We start from the raw sequence: 20,477 nt of genomic DNA, 5'->3' as shown, positions 1-20,477 counted from the left end.
CTGACCCACATTGGGGCCTGGGGGCGAAAATGTAAGTGTAACAATTGAGACCCTGCAATTGTGTGTAAATGAGGCAGAAAGTCAGATCAGCAACCTGGTCCTTGGTCACAATTTTCGTGATGCCATATGGCAGCAGGGTCTACCATTAGACAACACATTATGCTTCCAATATCTTCCCAGGCGGTAGTACCTCCCTGTTTGGTAGCTGCCTCATACCTAGTAAGAATAGGCTAATATTTTAGCATCTTTGTTGGGCTATCTTTGGTTGAATCGATTTACTGTTTTCCATTGCTTATATATTTACATAGGTTATATGCTGGATCAATGTGAATTTATATGTTTATTTTGCTGAATAAATGTATATGTAAGGACAGCGTGAGTGGTCGTCATGGTAACGGGAGGTTGCCGGGGCGGCCGGTAGGGGGCTCCGTCAGCCACACATGTTTTGGTTTAGCGACGACAGGTCAAGGATAAGCCGACCAAATTGAATGTTACAACTTATTAAGGTAATTCATCGGCTTCAGAACCAATTGCAGAGATAAATTGCGTTGGAGATAACAATAAACCCCTCAATATTGTTCTGACTTACCCGAAATTACGGAAAACCCCGAGAATGACTGTTAGTTGACGTGATATAATGTCATCGTGTTTTTTCATTATTGTCCATGTATTCATTATCCTTTGTATATATATTTTAGAGATTTTTCAACCCTGTGGTTTAATCCACTACCATTCCTGTTATCAAGATGTGTAATCGCTAGTATTACTTTTATTAAAAAATCATTAATTTTGAGAAATGAAAAAAAAACCCGCATACAATCACGTTTAGTTTATTAGTTATCATTGAAGGAGGTGGAGCTATTACCTGAACACTACTGCTTCACTGTGTCTTTATTAGTGTGGGTAGTGGATATGCTACACTATTTTGGGGGGAAATAGTGGAAAAAAGACTAACTGAAAAATGGTGGATTTTCGGAGATCATTGTCAAAATTTAATATAATGTTAAAAAAATCTTCCTGAAATATGAATAATATACAGTATATAATAATCCAAGTTAACAAAATGGAAGCCTTTGTGAACCTAAATATTCCATTGTTAATAATCTTGGTGCTTGTGTGTGTAGTGTGAAGTTTGTATCAGTTTTATTTGGTCTTATTTTGTGGTATTATTTGTTCTAGTTCCTTAGTGATGATAGAAACTTTATATGATACCTCTCAATACACTGGTGAGTAAGAAGTGTTACTATCACCTACTCGTGAATAAATAGGTTAAGTAAGACTTCCGCTTTATTTAATGTACTCGGTTTATTTATTTTGGTTTAGTTTATGAAGTTAATAGGGAAGTGTTTGGTCCTGCAGTTAGAGGTATATAGAGCCTGAAGTACTTAAGGTGGACGGCTAGGTGAAAGTAATGTTTCAAGGTGAACATTGATCTCTATTGTTGAGTTACAGCTGGGCTCCTTTTGTTTTGTTTCTGCATCATTAAGTACAGTAATGCTAATGTTGAAATTACTTACACAACATCTAGAGAGGGACTGCTTAATAATTTTGCTGTGGGAGGTAATGCTTTGATTTGGGGCAAAGATACAGTTTCTGAATACCAGAATATAGATCATTCATCTCAACACAACACGAACCAGCCAAACTTTTGTACTGTACATAACTTAGCCTGATGGTCTCGCACTAGTGTTTACGTTAGTTAGGTTAGGTTGGTGTCTTGTTCTGAAGTACAGTAGCTATATATATATACTCCCCAGAGACTAAATCCTTGTGGGCATTGTTTGGGTATTGTCAGAATAATAAATTAAGTATGTGGGTACGTGGGATTTTCACTTGGAGTTTGTGAAATTTAACTTAAATTAATTATGTCACCAAAAGAAATAGGTAATATTTAAGGAGAGTAACCTGTGTTAACTAGCCACTTAAGGATAAATCTCTAAAGAAGAAAACTTATTTCTTAGACAGTATACCTCTCTAATGAAGAAAATTGAGGGGGGGGGGGTGTGGTAACATTTTTCCCCTGGGTTTTTGTCCCTATTTTTTCTCATTGTAAAGAAAGGTGGAGTTTTTGTTGCTTGCACTAGGACACCTTATATCTTGTTTACATGGGCATCAGGAGTCATTCAACCATCTCATAGACATTTATGATAATGTTATTCCTACTCCTATGTCTAACTTAACCTAATCTCCTGGACCCCTGGTGTGTAAACCTAACCTAACCTCCTGAACCCCCAGTGTGTAAACCTAGCCTAACCTCTTGGACCCCCCTGGTGTGCAAACCTAACCAAACCTCCTGGACCCCTGGTGTGTAAACCTAACCTAACCTCCTGAACCCCCAGTGTGTAAACCTAGCCTAACCTCTTGGACCCCCCTGGTGTGCAAACCTAACCAAACCTCCTGGATCCCTGGTGTGTAAACCTAACCTAACCTCCTGAACCCCCAGTGTGTAAACCTAACCAAACCTCCTGGACCCCTGGTGTGCAAACCTAACCAAACCTCCTGGACCCCCCTGGTGTGTAAACCTAACCTAACCTGGACCCCTGGTTGTAAACTTAACCTCACCTCCTGGACCCCTGGTGTGAAAACTAACCTCCTGGACCCCCCGGTATGTAAACCTAACCTAACCTCCTGGACACCCAGTGTGTAAACCTAGCCTCACCTCTTGGACCTCCCTGATGTGTAAACTTAACATAAGAAAATAAGGAGTCTGCAATAGGCCGGTTGGCTTGTGCATGGCAGCTCCTGTCGAGAGTTACTACCACTCTCTATCATCCATGAATCTATCTAGCCTCCTTTTGAAACTTTCCAGCGTTCCAACACTTACTACAAAGTTGCTAAGCTTGTTCCACTCGTCCACCACCCTATTTGTGAACCAGTTCCTTCCAATCTCCCTCCTAAACTTAAACTTATCCAACTTAAATCCGTTGCTACGAGTCCTATCCTGCTCGGATATTATAAGAACTTTATCTATATCCCCTTTATTGATTCCTTTCACCCACTTAAATACTTCTATCATATCTCCCCGCACTCTTCGTCTTTCTAGGGAATGCAAGTTTAGTTTCTTTAATCTATCCTGATATGGAAGGTTTCTAAGTCCCGGAATCATTTTCGTCATTCTTCGCTGCACCGACTCCAGTGAATTGATATCCATTCTATAATAAGGGCACCAGAACTGAACCGCATAATCGAGGTGCGGCCTGACTAGCTCAAGATATAGTTGCAATAAGACCTCTGCACTCGTATTACTTACACTTCTAGATACAAAACCTAATACTCTATTTACCTTATTTAGAACATTCACGCACTATTTTCTAGGCCGTAGGTCCGGGCTTACAAGTACCCCTAAGTCTCTTTCACAAGTCGACTTCTCTAGGTTGATGTTGTTAAGGCTGTATACATTGACAGTATTTGTTCTTCCAATATTAAGTACGCTGCACTTGCTGGTGTTGAATTTCATTTGCCATTTTTCTGACCATTCCTGCAGTTTATTTAAATCCTCCTGTAGTGCATTTGCATCCCGCCCTGAATTAATCTGCCGCCCTATTTTGGTGTCATCTGCAAACTTGCTTATGTCACTGCTGATCCCAGTATAACATAACCTCCTGGACCCCCCCGGTGCGTAAACTTAACCTAACCTCCTGGACCCCCTGGTGTGTAAACTTAACCTAACCTCCTGGACCCCCTGGTGTGTAAACCTAACCCAACCTCCTGGACCCCCATGTGTGTAAACCTAACCTCCTGGACCCCCATGTGTGTAAACCTAACCCAACCTCCTGGACCCCCATGTGTATAAACCTAACCCAACCTCCTGGACCCCCATGTGTGTAAACTTAACCCAACCTCTGGACCCCCATGTGTAAAACCTAACCCAACCTCCTGGACCCCCATGTGTAAACCTAACTAACCTCCTGGACCCCCATGTGTGTAAACCTAACCCAACCTCCTGGACCCCCATGTGTGTAAACCCAACCCAACCTCTGATCCCCATGGTGTAAACTAACCTAACCTCCTGGACCCCGGTGTGTAAACTTCTAACCCAACCTTCTGACCCCATGTGTAAACCCAACCTAACCTCCTGGACCCCGGTGTAAACCTAACCCAACCTCCTGACCCCCATGTGTAAACTTAACCTAACCTCCTGGACCCCATGTGTAAACCCAACCCAACCTCCTGGACCCCCATGTGTTTAAACCTAACCCAACCTCCTGGCCCCGGGTGTAAACTTAACCTAACCTCCTGGACCCCATGTGTAAAACCTAACCCAACCTCCTGAACCCCGATGTGTGTAAACCTAACCCAACCTCCTGGACCCATGTCTGTAAACCTAACCTAACCTCCTGGACCCCATGTGTGTAAACCTAACCCAACCTCCTGGACCCCATGTGTAAGTCAACCCAACCTCCTGGACCCCCATGTAAACTAACCCAACCTCCTGGCTCCCCGGTGTGTAAACTTAACCTAACCTCCTGACCCCCATGTGTGTAAACCCAACCTAACCTCCTGGACCATGTGTAAACCTAACCCAACCTCCTGGACCCCATGTAAACCTAACCAACCTCCTGGACCCCATGTGTAAACCTAACCCAACCTCCTGGACCCCATGTGTAAACCTAACCCAACCTCCTGACCCCATGTAAAAACTAAACTGGACTCATAAACCTTAACCCTGGACCCTATGTGTAAACCTAACACACCTCCTGGACCCCCATGTAAACTTCCCAACCTGGACCCCTATGTAAACTCAACCCAACCTCCTGGCCTCGTGTGTAAAGCTAACCCAACCTCCTGGACCCATGTGTGTAAACCCAATCAACCCTCCTGACCCCCATGTGTAAACCTAACCCAACCTCCTGACCCCATGTAAACCAACCTAACCTCCTGGACCCCATGTAAACTCTAACCCTAACTCCTCCTGGGTCCCGTGTAGCTAACCCCAACCTCCTGGACCCCACGGTGCAAACCTAACCCAACCTCCTGGACCCCACATGTAAACCTAACCCAACCTCCTGACCCCCACGTGGTAAACCTAACTCCAACCTCCTGGACCCCATGTGTGTAAACCTAACTCAACGGACCCCCATGTGTGTAAACCCAACCCAACCTCCTGGCCCCCAAAGTGTAACCTAACCTCCTGGACCCCCTGGTGTGTAAACCTAACCCAACCTCCTGGACCCCCATGTGTGTAAACCTAACCTCCTGGACCCCCATGTGTGTAAACCTAACCCAACCTCCTGGACCCCCATGTGTGTAAACCTAACCCAACCTCCTGGACCCCCATGTGTGTAAACCTAACCCAACCTCCTGGCTCCCCAGTGTGTAAACTTAACCTAATCAAACACAACAAAACAAAGGAACCTAAAGAACCAATGCTGTAATTGAAGGGTCTATGAGATGTTTGAATGACATCTGATGCCCATGTAAACAAAGATATACTGTAAGTGTCCTAGTGCAGGCATTTTGCTTTACAGTATTTCTTTATACAAATCAATACCTGTATACTGTAAAGTTCCATTGTTGACCTTTTCTGAATCTTAATTGTAGGTAGGATTTCCTATTTGCTAATAATAATATGTAGCTTGTACAGTCAGGGTCAAAAGTTTGTGTGAAGCAATAAAACTGTGTCACGAGATGATTCTCCGAACTTATACACCCTGACCGTCATCTGGTGCGGGTGTGCTGTTTTATTCCATTTGGGGTTGAACTGCTCCACACAAGCTTTTGACCCTGAGTGTACATATATTAGTTTGGCAATATACACACCAATAAAACCTACCCACCTAACCTAGGGTGGAAGTTTGTTTTTATTTTTTTGAGTCAGTTTATATACAGGTAGAGGTAAATATTATTGGTCAATGAGCATTGTATTTGTCACGCACAACATAGAGTCGAAACTGGTGGGTAACTGCAGCGAATCATTATTTAGAGAAAACTGGGAATAAAAACCTGAATATGGTGTATTAAAAGTACTATTCCTCCTCCCAATTTGCTTCAGTCTGGAGACAATGGAAAGCACGATGTAGCTACAGTCCCCAAAAAGTATCATTATTAGTTATTCCATCTCTACAATTTGAAATACTTTGATATATCCTCGTGTGCATCTTCATATGTTGGCATGCCTGCTGTCTGTCTATGGTGGTATCAACTAGAGAATGGGTATTTATAGAATCTCTGCAGGAATAAAATTAAAATTATTGATCATTTTGAAATTCTGGCAGTTCTCAGAGTGTTGCTAGATAATTTGATCCACTTAGTAGATAATGGTGTATAGCCATGCCTGTGGTCGACTGTACCAACCATTCAGAAACTGGTGAACTGTGCTCACAAAACCATGAAGCACATCGACCCCATGGTTGACAATCCTGCACTCTTTTATGGACTTGAAGTTTATTGATATGTTTGACCATCGTTTCTAGCTATTTCAGTGTACAGAGTTATTTGATCCAGATTTAATTCTTCAGTTGTATAGTTACACCTAAAGTGGGTTTACTGAGAAAGAAGTAACTTTTATCTAACATCTTAAAATTCTGAATAGTGATAAGTGATATCCTGGTTACTTGGAGCAGAGCTGTTCCAGGGATAAGAGATTTCCTGGTAACGAGACAACTCTCTCAAACCCAGAAAAATCTCACATCCCCGGAATTTTTCTGGGAGTCGAAACATTACATCATCCTCAGAATTTGCTTCCAGGCCTAGAAAAAAAATTGGATAGAGTTTCCAGAATTATGCATTATTTCATCCCCGGAATTTGCTCTCCGATACGGAAATTGTTTGGGGGGGGGGGAGATTCACAGACCCAGAATTGAGAGAATTTTTTTGAAAAATTGTGAGCCAATTTTAATTCCAGGTATTGGAGAGTTCAGGCTAACATAGATACAGTCATATTACTATACCTGTACAGTAATAATTTTTTGTAAAATTACTCCTCTTTTTCATATTCTGAAATATATTGCAGGATGAGTGGAGAAAGAGAAGACATTCTTCTTCAGATGAACAATGTTCGCTACAAAAAGGACAATGGTCAGCTGTACTTGTCTCAGACACGAGTTGGCTGGTTGATGGACGAGTCAGATACCTCCACAGTGAGCGTCCCCTACAATGATATCAGAAGTTTGTACCCAACATTATTTTTCTTAACTAAGTTAGTTTAAACATCATGTTTACTCACTTACCTCTCTAGCCTTGGCAATTTGCTTGAAAATATACTACAGTACTGTAGTATGTACCAGTGAATTATAACACTGTACTGTACAGGGTATAAAGTATTTTCCTTCCATCGAGTGCTGTACTGTACATACTGTACTATAATAATACAATTTTATCCTCAGGTATGACATTTTGACTCAAGGTTGTAGTCACTCTTCTGCCTTGACTGTCAAACAAAATATAAATTATGTGTACAGAAGGTGCTACTACAATTTGTTATACCTGTACCCACCCAGTACAGTACAGTACTGTACAGTGCAGTCAATGTCGGTGTTTTGTTGAGATTGTTATACTTTCTAGATGTCAATGCCTTGGTTACCTCTGTTAGATATTTTCAGCTGATTTACACTGTATTATTAGGTTCCACTTTGACTATAACTCATAAAAAAGGAGGATATTGATAAAACAATTAAATCCTGTATACCTATACTGTATTAAGTAACTTACAACTAATAGACAACAATGGCTCATCAACACAATTCATAGGCCTAGTTACAAGTCGGCACTGAGGTAACTGGTGAGGCAGGGTGACACACAAGCCTCATGGCAACTGCTTGTCACACACACACAGCTCACCGCCACACACGGCCCACCGCTGCACACAGCTCCGACACACAGGTCACCAGGCCAAAATTTTCTTATCTAACTTATTGTTATGATATAAGAAACAAAATGTCCACTTCTTATTACATCTAATAACATCACTGCTCAGATCACTACCTAACTAATTACGTTTATAACTAAGACACATAAACTTTGAGTGGGGTAAGAGAGTAGCTCCTGGCAAGGCAGATCTCGGTTAAGTGACGGAACATGCCTGGCCATCCCCACCTCAACTCTGACCCAAAACAGTGAACCACTTCGAGATTCATGAAACAAAACACCCCAAAGGAACTGAAAATATTTGTCTATGAGGTAATTCCTTCACACTAGATCTGTCATTGCTTTTTTATGTACTAATTATATCCATAGAGTATTTGGTCATTGTCACCACATTTCTGTTTATTAGTAGCTAAGTCAAAAGGAACAGAGCCAAATCAAAGATATATATTTGATACAGTACTGTGAAACTTGTTATGTCTCGAAGAAATCATTTTACCTCCACTGTTGGTCACAATAAATTTAAATTGATATTTTTTTCCAGCCCAAAAAATCTCACCTGAGGGTAAACCAAAAGTTCAACTCCAATTGGTTCTCCATGATATGTCCTCCTACACATTCCACTTCTGCACTCCAGAGGGCAGAGACAAGCAGGTGGCTGAGAGGAACCAAGTCAAGGTAATTTCTTAAAATTACAGTACAGTACTCAGTAGCTCATGAAAATGTTTGTTTTTTGTATCAGTCTGGGAAGAAAATGTGTAGAGGTTGACATGTATGTAAGAAAATTATGTGTTTGTTACACTGTATGAGACTTCAGAGTAGTGTTTAAAATGTACTTAAATTTTGTGCTGTTACCACACTCTTCTACATGGTTGTCTTATATACACATTCACATCAGTTTTTGTACCAGTGCAGTATCTGTTATCTTCACAGTTCTCTCATATTTGTGTTTTTGCTGGATAAATGGTTCCAGAAACTACCAGACAGGAATGAACTAGTTACCAGAAGAGTGATTGGTGGAAGACAAAAAGTAGAGTGACAGTAAAGGTTGAAACAGATAAGAAAATCTCTCTCTCTCTCAGATTGCTTACATAGTATACAGAGTGAAACATCATCTTTCTCATTGATATACAAGACTTTACATAAAATTTCTTAGCATACTAAGTTGAATGTTCAGCTTTTTTGAGGTAAATTCAGAATACAGTATCTAGAAACAAGTACAGGTAGTACCATCTTCTCTTGACAACTAACAGGAGCGCCTGAGTCAGCTGATGACCCAAAACAGACGGCAGCCTCCAAATGACTTAATGGAGAAGAAACGGATGTTGGACGAGAACGAGCAGCTCCACCACCTGTACCGTGCACTGGTCCCCACCTCCATCATCTCTGTGGATGAATTCTGGAAAGAGATTGCAGGACAATACATGGGGGAACATTCTTCCCCAATGGTGCCTGATAATTGTCATTAATATATGACAGTGACTTTATTTGACCAATCACTGACAGTCTTAGCGACCCAGTAGTCTATTCCAGTGTATGTTCTGATACTTAATATTGTTTTCTGATTTTTGTATTTGAGTTTGAATGTACCATGTGATGGTGATATGAAATGACTTAAGTAGAACGGAATAATTCAAATCCCTGATATTTCTCCAAAAAGTATAAGTATGGACATGAAAGGTAGAGAGCACACACTACAATGTCTGAATAAGAACTGAGGAAACTGAGAACTAGTTGTACCTTCTCACTACCCACATCACCTGAGCAGTACAGTACACTGCAGTGATGGGATGGGTGAAGGTAGACCAATCAACATGCATGTTGAAGGGGAGTTGGGGCTAAATTGCTCTGATAACCTCTTGGTTCAAGCAGGATTAAAATGACCAAAACCTTACCGATGATATTCTTAATACTGTATGAGGCATCAGGAGTCACTGTTCAGACTTGGGTGGAGGAGCACTAACATACAGCATGATAACTAATAGCTAAGTCCTTTGTAAGATTATTCAAACTTTTACGACCAAAGCAAACAGAGACTATAAAATCTTCTAAATTTGTTGAGTGTATTTGCAGGACATACCCCAAGCATACTGACTTTACTGTACCTACTCATAGGATGTGGTACAGTAGAACATTGTTGATATAACACGAGATAGGTTCCAAGAGAGGTCGCTTTAAACCGAATTAAAAAAATTAATTCGAAGTGTTGTTTCAATGGAATAATTTAGTTTGGTACGTGAGTGAAACACAAAATACTAAAAGACTGAGAGTCTACCCAGATGCACCTCAGCCCATCTCCTAGAATAAACAAAACATTGTTTTTTGTAGTACAGTATAGTGGTCCTTTGGTTAACGAACGGTTCGATTAACGAAATTTCGGTCGAATTACCTCCCATAAGGATCTTCAATTTGGTCAACGAACAAAACTTTGATTAACGAAATCGTGACAAACATCACGTTTTGTTGTGAGCATCAGCTGATGCACTAGTCTGCCAATTCAGTAATCTGTTCTATGTTTACATTCGTTTCCAGTGGAGTAAATATCAAGAAAGTTGTGCTCTTTAATATTTTTTCATTTTTTATACAGTCATGCGCCGGTTAACGTCCTAGATACGTTCTTGGAAACGTGATGTTAACTGAAATGGACGTTGTCCGAAATTACAGAAACCTATGGGATTTATTCTAATTGGTTCCAGGCACCCAACCCCAAGTTTCCCATTTTACGACCATATAGACCCACTAAATATATATATACAGTGGTCCCTCGGTTAACGAGCGCCTCGGTTAACGAGATTTCGGTTAACGATTTACCTTCCATAAGATTCTTAACTTCGGTTAACGAGCAATCCCTCGATTAACGAGTTTTTTACGAGCCGACTTCAACATGTTTTCGCTTGCATTTGGCTGTCCACCAGCTGTAGTATTAGTCTGCCAATACAGTAATCGGTTTTAGGGCTTAAATTCCTTACTATTTTAGTAAATATCAAGAAGTTTATACTATTCAATAATTTTAAAAGTTTAATATTAACTTTTTTAGTCATTTTAACAATTATTGAACATAATTGAAGGTAAAGAAACTAGTTTCTGGCGTGCCATCCAGCCTGTTAACACACCAGACAGGCGTTAGTCTCTCTCTGTTTTCAGTGGAGGTAACATCTTGCTTGAGACTCTCTTCAACTAAATGCTTTTTTCTGTGTTTCCAAGCAAATTATTGGTCATTTTGAAATATATTTTACATATTGACAATATATAATGCAGTGCAGTGTTGATTTAAAGAAAATAATCTTGAATTACACCAAGAGAACTAAAATTTTATGGGTGAAATAGTGCCATGGGGTGACTTCTCTTCCACCCCAATGCCTTCTCTTCCTTCTCCTCCACCCCCATTCTAATTCCCATCATCATCATCATCATCATCCAGGAGCCTTCTACATACACACCTCAAAGTAAGTGTACTTTTCTACCTTTTTTGTTGAATTTAGGCAATTTTCGGTGATCTGGAACCAATTACCCAAAAACCCATTGAAACAATGATTTCGGTTAACGAGTTTTTCGGTTAACGAGCAACCTGCTGGAATGGATTGTGCTCGTTAACCGAGGGACCACTGTACAGCTAGACCCCGACTTACGACCGTCGGGACGTACGACCCCCGCAGTTGTGACCTTTTTTTTTTTTTTTTTCCCCAAATGACACACGCATTTTCTATACCGAAACGTTTCTAGTTAATGTAGTCTCCATGTATAATTAGAAAATTATGGGGGCCCCATGTGCATTCAGCTGACTACATTAAAGGTAAGTTCTCAGTCACACTGTATCCATTCCTCATTATTTATTACTTTCACTGTACTGTATCCATTCCTCATTATTTATTACTTTTACTGTACTGTATTTCATTGTAAATTTTTTATTTAAAATAAAAAAATTTTTTTTTATCTATGTCGGACTTACGACCATTCGGACTTACGACCTGGATTTGGGTCCCTAACCCCGCCGTAAGTCGGGGTCTAGCTGTATAATGTTATGGTAAATATCATAAACACACACAGGCATGATTAGGTTTATTACAAAGTGATGAAAAGGATACGATCAATACTGTACAGTGGGTAGTCCACAAAACATGTAGCCATGTCTCTTTATTTGAGTGCCCCGTCATAGGAGTTCGTTTTCTCTCACTTCAGGACGCCTGAGTCGTCCGTTTTCTCTTAATCTTAGAATGCAGTGTACCAGAGACTTCGCTATTCCTTAGTGATGACACAGAATTTGAAATTGCAACCCCAATTGCAACTGGGGTTGCAATTGTTGAGGCAACTAGATATGTCTGATTACAGCAAATGTGTTATTATCAATTTGTAGGTGAAAGATTTTATCCTCAATAGATGTAGGTTAACATTACACCTGGAGGCAAATACCTAAGGAAGGAAGGATATTCCTTTAACACATAATATCTGGCCAGTATGGGGAGGATCATCGTGTCTCCGTCAGGGGGCTGTGGAGTGGTCCAGCAGGCGTCACGGAAGTGTTGTGTTTTTTTGGGGGGGGGTGGGGGCACGGACGTATATGCGATCGGACGTTGTTCGGTTGGACGTTAACCGGCACATGACTGTATTAAAATTATTAGTAATTTTAACATTTATTTAACATATTGATAATATATGCAGTACAGAGAACTAGTTTTTTGTGCTCCCATCAGATGCTTGACTCAGCCATTAGGCATCAACTGGGCTTTGTTGACAGTGGAGTGAACATCTATTTTGTTGGTGTCTTGAATAATTTTGCATTTTTCATTGAAATTATTGGTCATTCTGAAATTTAGTTAACATATTGATAATATATAGCGCAGTGCAGTGTTGATTTAAATAAAATAATCTTGAATTACACCTAGTGAACTAAAATTTTATTGGTGAAATGACGGCATCAACCATGGGTCCCCTGAAAGGTGATTTCTCCTCCATCCTCACTCCCTTCTCTTCTCCCTTCTCCTCCGCCCCCACTTCTAATTCCCATCATCATCAACCAGGAACCTTCTACAAACACACCTCAAAGTAAGTGTACTTTACTGCATTTTTTTTTTTACTTTGTATGTACTTTTCGATGAGCTGGAACCAATTACCCAATAAGTATCCCATTGAAACAATGGATTCGGTTAACGAAATTTTCGGTTAATGAACGACCCTCAGGAACAAATTGTGTTCGGACCACTGTATTATGTTAAAACAAACACTCACAAATCAACACAGCTAAAATTAAGGGATGCAAAATGGTCTGTTTACTGGCTGGGAAGATGGGGGGGGGGAGGGGGAGGTGAGGTGATATGTTTGACAGTTGATGCCAAGGTCTAGTGCTTATTTATTTATCTGTCCTTAAGAGTGACTAAGTTTTTCTCGTATAAAATGTCATTGAACTGACATGGGAGAATATAATTAACATTGCTGAAATTCTTATAAGATAGTGATTAATTTGAATATAAACATGTTATAGCTTGCATTAGACATACAAATTTTAGTTATAATTTAAGAATTTTATTACACAGCAAAATTTTTTATCTCTTGTGCAAAATATATGACATTTATATTCAAATTATTCGCTGTCTTGCAAGGATTCCAGCAATACAAATTATATTCTCCTAACTTTAGTCTGTGACATTATATAAGATAAAAACTTTAAGCCTAAAACACCAAACTCTGGCTGGGAAGAGGTGGGGGGGGGAGGGTAAGTGACAGTGACATGTTTGACAGTTGGCACCGAAGGTCTAGTGAAGTATTTATTTGTTTATTTATGTCCTTTAGCTTGAGTTGATGTTTTTTGCTTATAAAATGTCACAGAAGTGACCGGGGAGAATAAAATTTACATTGCTGGAATTGTTATAAGATAGTGATTACCGTATATTCTCGTCTATAATTCTACCTCGTTTATAGGTCGACCCTGATTTTTTTACCAAGAAATCATTAATTTATGATATGCCTCGTTTATAGGTCAACCCAAGTTTTTGAGGGTAATGGAACAGCAAAACCTTCACTAAAAACACTCTACGTCCTATAAACTGAGGGTCACCGTGCCTGAAACACTGAGCGCCGAAGGCAAATTGTTTACCATTATTACGCCACTACACTGAAACGCGGGTAGTTTCAGCAAAAATATTGTATACAGTGGTCCCTCGGCTAACGAGCACAATTAGTTTCAGAAGGTTGCTCGTTAACCAAAAAACTCGTTAACTGAAATCATTGTTTCAATGGGTTTTTGGGTAATTGGTTCCAGCTCACCGAAAATTGCCTAAAATCAACAAAAAAGGTAGTAAAGTACACTTACTTTGAGGTGTGTATGTATAAGGCTCCTGGATGATGATGATGGGAATTAGAATGGGGGTGGAGGAGAAGGGAGAAGAGAAGGCATTGGGGTGGAAGAGAAGTCACCCCATGGCACCATTTCACCCATAAAATTTTTGCTCTCTTGGTGTAATTCAAGATTATTTTCTTTAAATCAACACTTCACTGCATTATATATTGTCAATATGTAAAATAAATTTCAAAATGGCCAATAATTTGCTTGGAAACAGAAAAAAAGCATTTATGTTGAAGAGTGTCTGATGCCTGTATGGTGTGTTGACAGGCTGTTTGGCACACAAAAAACTAGCTTCCTATACTGTACTTCAATTATGATCAATAATTGTTAAAATGACTAAAAAATTTAATATTAAACTAAAAAATTTAATATTAAACTTTTAAAATTATTGAATAGTACAAACTTCTTGATATTTACTAAAATAGTAAGGAATTTAAGCCCTAGAACCGATTACTGTATTGGCGGATTAATACTACAGCTGGTGGACCGCCAAATGCAAGCGAAAACATGTTGAGGAGCGCTCATAAGAAACTCGTTAATCGAGGGATTGCTCGTTAACCGAAGTTAAGAATCTTATGGAAGGTAAATCGTTAACCGAAATCTCGTTAACCGAGGCGCTCGTTAACCGAGGGATCACTGTACAGTATTTCCATTCAAGTATTTATTCAAATCAATAAGGAGGGAATATTATTGTAATACAACAGTTTTTTTAACTGAAAACCATTCGAAAAGCGATTACAGTAATATCTTTTGAACAACGAAAGAAAGCGAAAGTCGAATGTTTTTGTCATGGTTTTATCCCACTTTCCACTGTAATACGTACGTCATTTCAGCAAAAATATTATATTTCCGTGAATGTATTATATCAAGCCAGTATGAATAGAATACCATTGTAATATAACAGTACTTTAACCGAAAAATATTAAAAAAACGAGTAACTTCTCTTGAACATCGGAAGGTTAGGTAGAGTCTTTTGTTTTCGTCATGTATTTTATCCTATTTTACATTGAAATACATCACATTTCAGCAAAACTACTATTTATTTTTGAGAATATATTCATTCAGGCGCAGTTAAGGTAAAATATACGTGTTGTAACAGCTTTTTAACTGAAAACGATTTGAAAAACACGTGTACCGTGATTCTCAACAGCTGGTGGTGCGTCGTGCATCGTTGTAAACAATATGAGGTTGATGTGGATTACCGGGTATTATATTAAGTGTGAAATATCGAAAAGGTTTTTATTACTGGTATTTTTTTAGATCAATGAGTACTGTATATGATACGATAAGTTAGCCTGTGCTAAGAACTTCAACATTGACTACTGAAAGCACATTATAAGGTAAGTTAGCCTTTTGTAAGTTGGTGAGCTTCATCTGCTGAAGGTACTGCATAGCTTTTCATTACTAATTGGTACATATTTTACGTTTCCATTGTTTACTGGCAGTAAATGGTAAATATTTTTCATGTCTAAAGCTAAAAGTTGCTCCTCGCCCTTCCCATCATGCACGGACTCAACCTAACAAAACTATTACCCATGTAGAGGTCTACCCCCAATTTTTTGCCTAAAAATTTGGTCTTAAAAACTCGAACTACCCACGAGTATATACGGTAATTTGAATATAAACATGCTGTAGTTTGCACTAGACAAAAATTTTAATAATCATTTAGTACATTATTTTGAGTACGTACAGTACAGCTTTGCCCTTAGGACAGTGTAGTGTGCCTAGAGAAACATTAGGTGCAAAATTTTAAATTTGATGCTCCTGATTGACTCGAGCAAAATAGGAAAGATTCGCTTTAAATTAAAACATTGTCCTTAATTGTGGGTGTCTCTTTAAACCAATAATCTTAAATTGAATCGCTTTAATCGACATTCTACTGTACTGCTACCAGTACTAACAGTGGCATCCTCAAACTGAGTGAGAGAGTTAAAGTGTCAAGTTTCCTAAAGGTAAAAAAACAGAAAGGTCAAACTGTGGGTGGACATGGGAGTTAAGACGCTTGTGAGGGATTTTATAAGTCAGCTACACTGTACTGTTAGTGATCAACAGTTCATTAGGGTTATATTAAAAATAACAAATGGATTACAGAGTTGGACAATAAAACTGTGGATAAAAAACCACGCCTCAAAACATGAGGTGTATGCTGATGTCCCAAATGTAAATATAAGAATAATTAAACTGTAAAAAGAACACTTATCTTCCTAATTGTTCCTTAAGGAAATAGAACCTGTTGATGCTTCAAGGTGATGGCAGGGAATTGATATGATTGGAGAAGCAGACATTTATGTGACTGAGGGTTCGTAGACGAAATAATCAGTTTGTTCAAGCTCCCGACCTGAATCATCACTGCTTATCTGGCTGAAGTTGGATAAATGGAATGAGAAGGCTGTTTCGTCTCAGGCTAACAGTATTAAATTATCCACATATCCATTCAGTACATTCTGCATAATGGATATCACATAGACCATAAAAGAGTATAGATTCATACAATTTGATCTTATGCCTTCTGAACTTCATTAGTTTCTAAGTTTCCTTTTGTGTGTTTTATTAGTATAGTGGTCAAATATGCACCAGTCCTTATAATTTTCAGTGTAACAAGCCTCTAATATACTGTTTAAGGTTAAGTTAAGGCTGGGGCCTGTTTGACCTAGCCACAGCTTCTGATTACTGGATATGCTGATAGTATTGTTGTAATCACTCATAGGAGCAATTGTGGCTGTGCAGACAATAAGACCCTCGTCGTTGACGCGATGAGTATAATTCGGTCAAAACCTGTTGAATACATTTCACATAAAACAACTGCTGATACATCAGGACACAGTTTGAATAATATGATCAATATACAGTACATAATTACACTTATTAAAGTTATTTAGAGTTCTCAGAGGATTCAACAGTTCACAATCACACTCACGTTTTGTGGTCTGGGTTAGACCAACGAGAACAAATATAATGTCCTGCGGGAAGATGTTGGCTGATGAGAATCAAGATGTTGCCTCTACAATAGAAGGCAATAGTGTGCCCCTCAGGCGGTCACACTTAACATGTGGCCGGCGCGCACAATTGTGCATGGTGATAACAATTATGGTTACATCTTTATGCATCTCACTTTTTCTTTTTTCTCTTTAGGCAGATATAAAACCTCAGACTGATGGCAATAACGGGAAAGTTCAGTACAACTTGACTCCAGAGATTATGTCCTCCGTGTTCAAAACTTATCCGGCAGTGAAGAAGAAACATATCGAGTACGTCCCTCACAGGATGACCGAATCTGAGTTCTGGACACTGTTTTTCCAGTCCCATTATTACAGCGTGCATACAACCAGCCGCATTGAAAATGTATTCTCAGAATGCTCAAAACATGATGACAGAGGTAGGTTGGGGGTCTTTGCGTTTTGCTTTTCTGTGGTGGCTCAAACAGTGTGAGAGTTTATTTGGATGTTATCTTGACTTTATTTATTGTTTTAGTACATTATTGATTTGCCCCATCCATTTTTGCAAGCCCTCTTCATATGTAATATAGTAGGATGGTCAGAATTAACAATAGTTCATAATTGTCTCATATTATGTTGTACAGGACTGCTCTGTAGCTTTCTTGTTGTGCACCAAGGTAAAGCCAAAAAAAATTGGTCACTCAATGTACTGTACCATGTTTCTTTATTTCCTGTATTTCTTTTGTATTTCAGAATGGAATCGTGATGTCAGCTCAACACAAAATGATCCTTTACATGCTTTAAATGACATCTACGATGAAAAACCCATGTCTACAGAAAGTGATCTGAGAGTTGCCGGTGTCAAAGCCGGAAGTAACGTCTTTCATGCCTTAATGATCAAAAGGTAGAGTAACCTCCATGTATTTATCAAATTATTTAACTGGTCATCAACATTTAAATCATAACTTACTGCTTCTATAATTTTATTCAAATTGGTATTGCTTGTGTCTGATTAAGGTGTTAAATACATATGGTCCAGTTAAATGTTTGTGTACAGTTTTTGGCTCTTTACATACTAATCAGAAAAGCTGTGGAAGGACTTAAGGCAAGTTGAAGGGTAGATAGGGTCTGTGGCATGAGGGGAGAAAGTGGGCTACAGGCTGTCATGGTACTGTATACAGTATGGAATATTCCTTCTGATATGAAGGCATCCAGCTGGGAGAGGAGCGGGAGGACAGTAGGGTAGCAAAAATTACTGAAGTATTATATTGTATACCTTTTGTCATTGATATACAGTATACAGCAGGGGTGCCGGAGCTCACCAGCACCTCTGTTTGTTTATTGCTTAAGAGGAAATAACATTTGTCACTTCCAAAATATGACATTTTTTATTATTCGTATTGATACGATAATAATTTATGTGAAGATTCAAGCTTCTTTAACTTCTTATATATTTAAAGACTAAACAGGATTTGTATTGGTCTAACCATGTAATACCCGACGTGTGAGGACATTGTGAGTATCGACACTCACTGGTACACTTCCTGTCCAAACATTTGTGCGAGAGAAACGGTACGAGGCAAAGTTGCCAACCTGCCACTTTTGATGCTAATATTCAGCGATATTTGTGGCTTTAGCAATAGTTCATTGGACTTTCTATTTTTCATACTTGATTACTTGGTGACAATTTAAGTGGCTAAAGGTGCAAAAAATTATTTGCTTTATTTCTAAGTTTTTAACTGGGATTCTTTAAATATTCTCTGACTCTGTACTATTTGCCAGATTTAAGGATAAATCTAGCATTATTTTTGTAACTGCTTAGCAACACTGCTAAGCCTGCCTTGACTCAGTCGCATTAGTAAGGCTACATTTGTGGTGGTCCGTGGATTACTCGCTAATACTAAATTTAATTTTCCTCACTAAACCCTATCGCTTCTAAGCAAACAACATTAACTTCTTTCTTTCGTAAACGAGCTGAGGAGTGTAACAAGAATAACGTACAAGAGACTGATAATAGTAAAAGTGACAAAAGCTGTGTTTCACCTGCTTCTAGTGCAAATTTTCTAACCGGGTCCAAATGCAGTTCTGAAAGTAATGGTGCTTCGAAGTCAGGCTTGTATCCCTGTGCAGGTGTTTGGACTGAAGAAATGTGGAAGAAAACAAAGGAAACTTATCCCTGGTTAGACTTCAAGGATGATAAACTTGGGTGTAAAGTACAGTACAGTGGTCCCTTGGTTAACGAACTCAATTCGTTCCAGAAGGTCATTCGTTAACCGAAAATTTTGTTAACCGAAACCATTGTTTCAGTGGGATTTTGGGTAATTGGTTCCAGCTCACCAAAAATTTCATACAAAGTAAAAATAAATGCAGTAAAGTACACTTACTTTGAGGTGTGTATGTAGAAGTTTCCTGGTTGATGATGCTGATGATGGGAATTAAAAGTGGGGGTGGAGGAGAAGGGAGAAGAGAAGGAAGTGCCGTCATTTCACCCATAAAATTTTAAGCTCACAAGGTGTAATTCAAGATTATTTTCTTTAAATCAACACTGCACTGCACTAAATATTGTCAATATGTTAAATAAATTTCAGAATGACCAATAATTGTACTGTAAAAATGTAAAAATAGTTTATGTTCAAGAGAGTCTCAAGCAAGATGTGGCCAGAGATACAAACTGACGCTTGTTTGGTGAGTTGAGTGGCTGTTTGGCGCGCTAAAAACTAGTTTCCTGTACTTCAGTTATGTTAAGTAATTGTAAAAATGACTAAAAAATTTAATATAAAACTTGGAAAATTATTGAATAGTACAACCTTCTTGATATTTACTCAAATGGGAAAAAATTTAAGCCCTAGAACCGATTACTGTATTGGCGGACTAATATTCCAGCTGGTGAGCAAGCGAAAACATGTTGAGAGGAATTCATAAGGAATTCGTTAACCGAATTGAATATTCTTATGGAAGGTAATCTGTTAACCGAAATTTAGTTAACCGAGGGACCACTGTATGTGCAAACATAAGCAATCTGACACTTTTCACTTCTAAGGGTTAAAGGCTGTCATATGAATGGCAAATGTGCCAGGTATCCTATTATGGAGCCGATCGAAGTACATGCTTGAAGTCTCTCAGAAAAAAAAACTGTTGATCACAAACTATCAAAAGCTCACATTGCTGCTCTAAGTGTTGGAAATAAAGCTAGTGAAGATGCTCTTGGAAAATTATGTGACGCCATGAATGCTTCGCATCTAAAGGCAACTTGTTCAATTTTTCGTTCTGCATATTATTTAGCTCAGAATGACAGACTATACTCTGATCACTTTGGCTTACTGGAACCTCAAAACAAAATTGGTATTGATATTGGATTTGGACCTGCATTCTCGCACTAGTGCTACAGACATCATTAA

At 38.9% G+C, this 20,477-nt stretch overlaps 1 protein-coding gene across 1 annotated transcript in view; it reads left to right on the top strand.

Annotated features, from left to right (window-relative positions):
* Nucleotides 1-427: 427 nt before the first annotated feature.
* Nucleotides 428-20,477, top strand: part of LOC121863331 (general transcription factor IIH subunit 1-like) — a 40,740-nt gene continuing 20,690 nt past the window's right edge. The window contains exons 1-6 of the mRNA XM_042361955.1: nt 428-506; nt 6,953-7,107; nt 8,348-8,481; nt 9,057-9,251; nt 17,276-17,519; nt 17,833-17,983. Of these exons, the coding sequence (XP_042217889.1) occupies nt 6,954-7,107; nt 8,348-8,481; nt 9,057-9,251; nt 17,276-17,519; nt 17,833-17,983 (878 nt within the window). The 5' untranslated portion in view covers nt 428-506; nt 6,953. The remainder of the gene's footprint in view (nt 507-6,952; nt 7,108-8,347; nt 8,482-9,056; nt 9,252-17,275; nt 17,520-17,832; nt 17,984-20,477) is intronic.

The sequence above is a fragment of the Homarus americanus genome, unplaced genomic scaffold (assembly GCF_018991925.1).
Source record: "Homarus americanus isolate GMGI-L3 unplaced genomic scaffold, GMGI_Hamer_2.0 scaffold46197, whole genome shotgun sequence".
Classification (NCBI taxonomy): domain Eukaryota; kingdom Metazoa; phylum Arthropoda; class Malacostraca; order Decapoda; family Nephropidae; genus Homarus; species Homarus americanus.
This window is presented reverse-complemented; position numbering and strand designations above follow the sequence as displayed.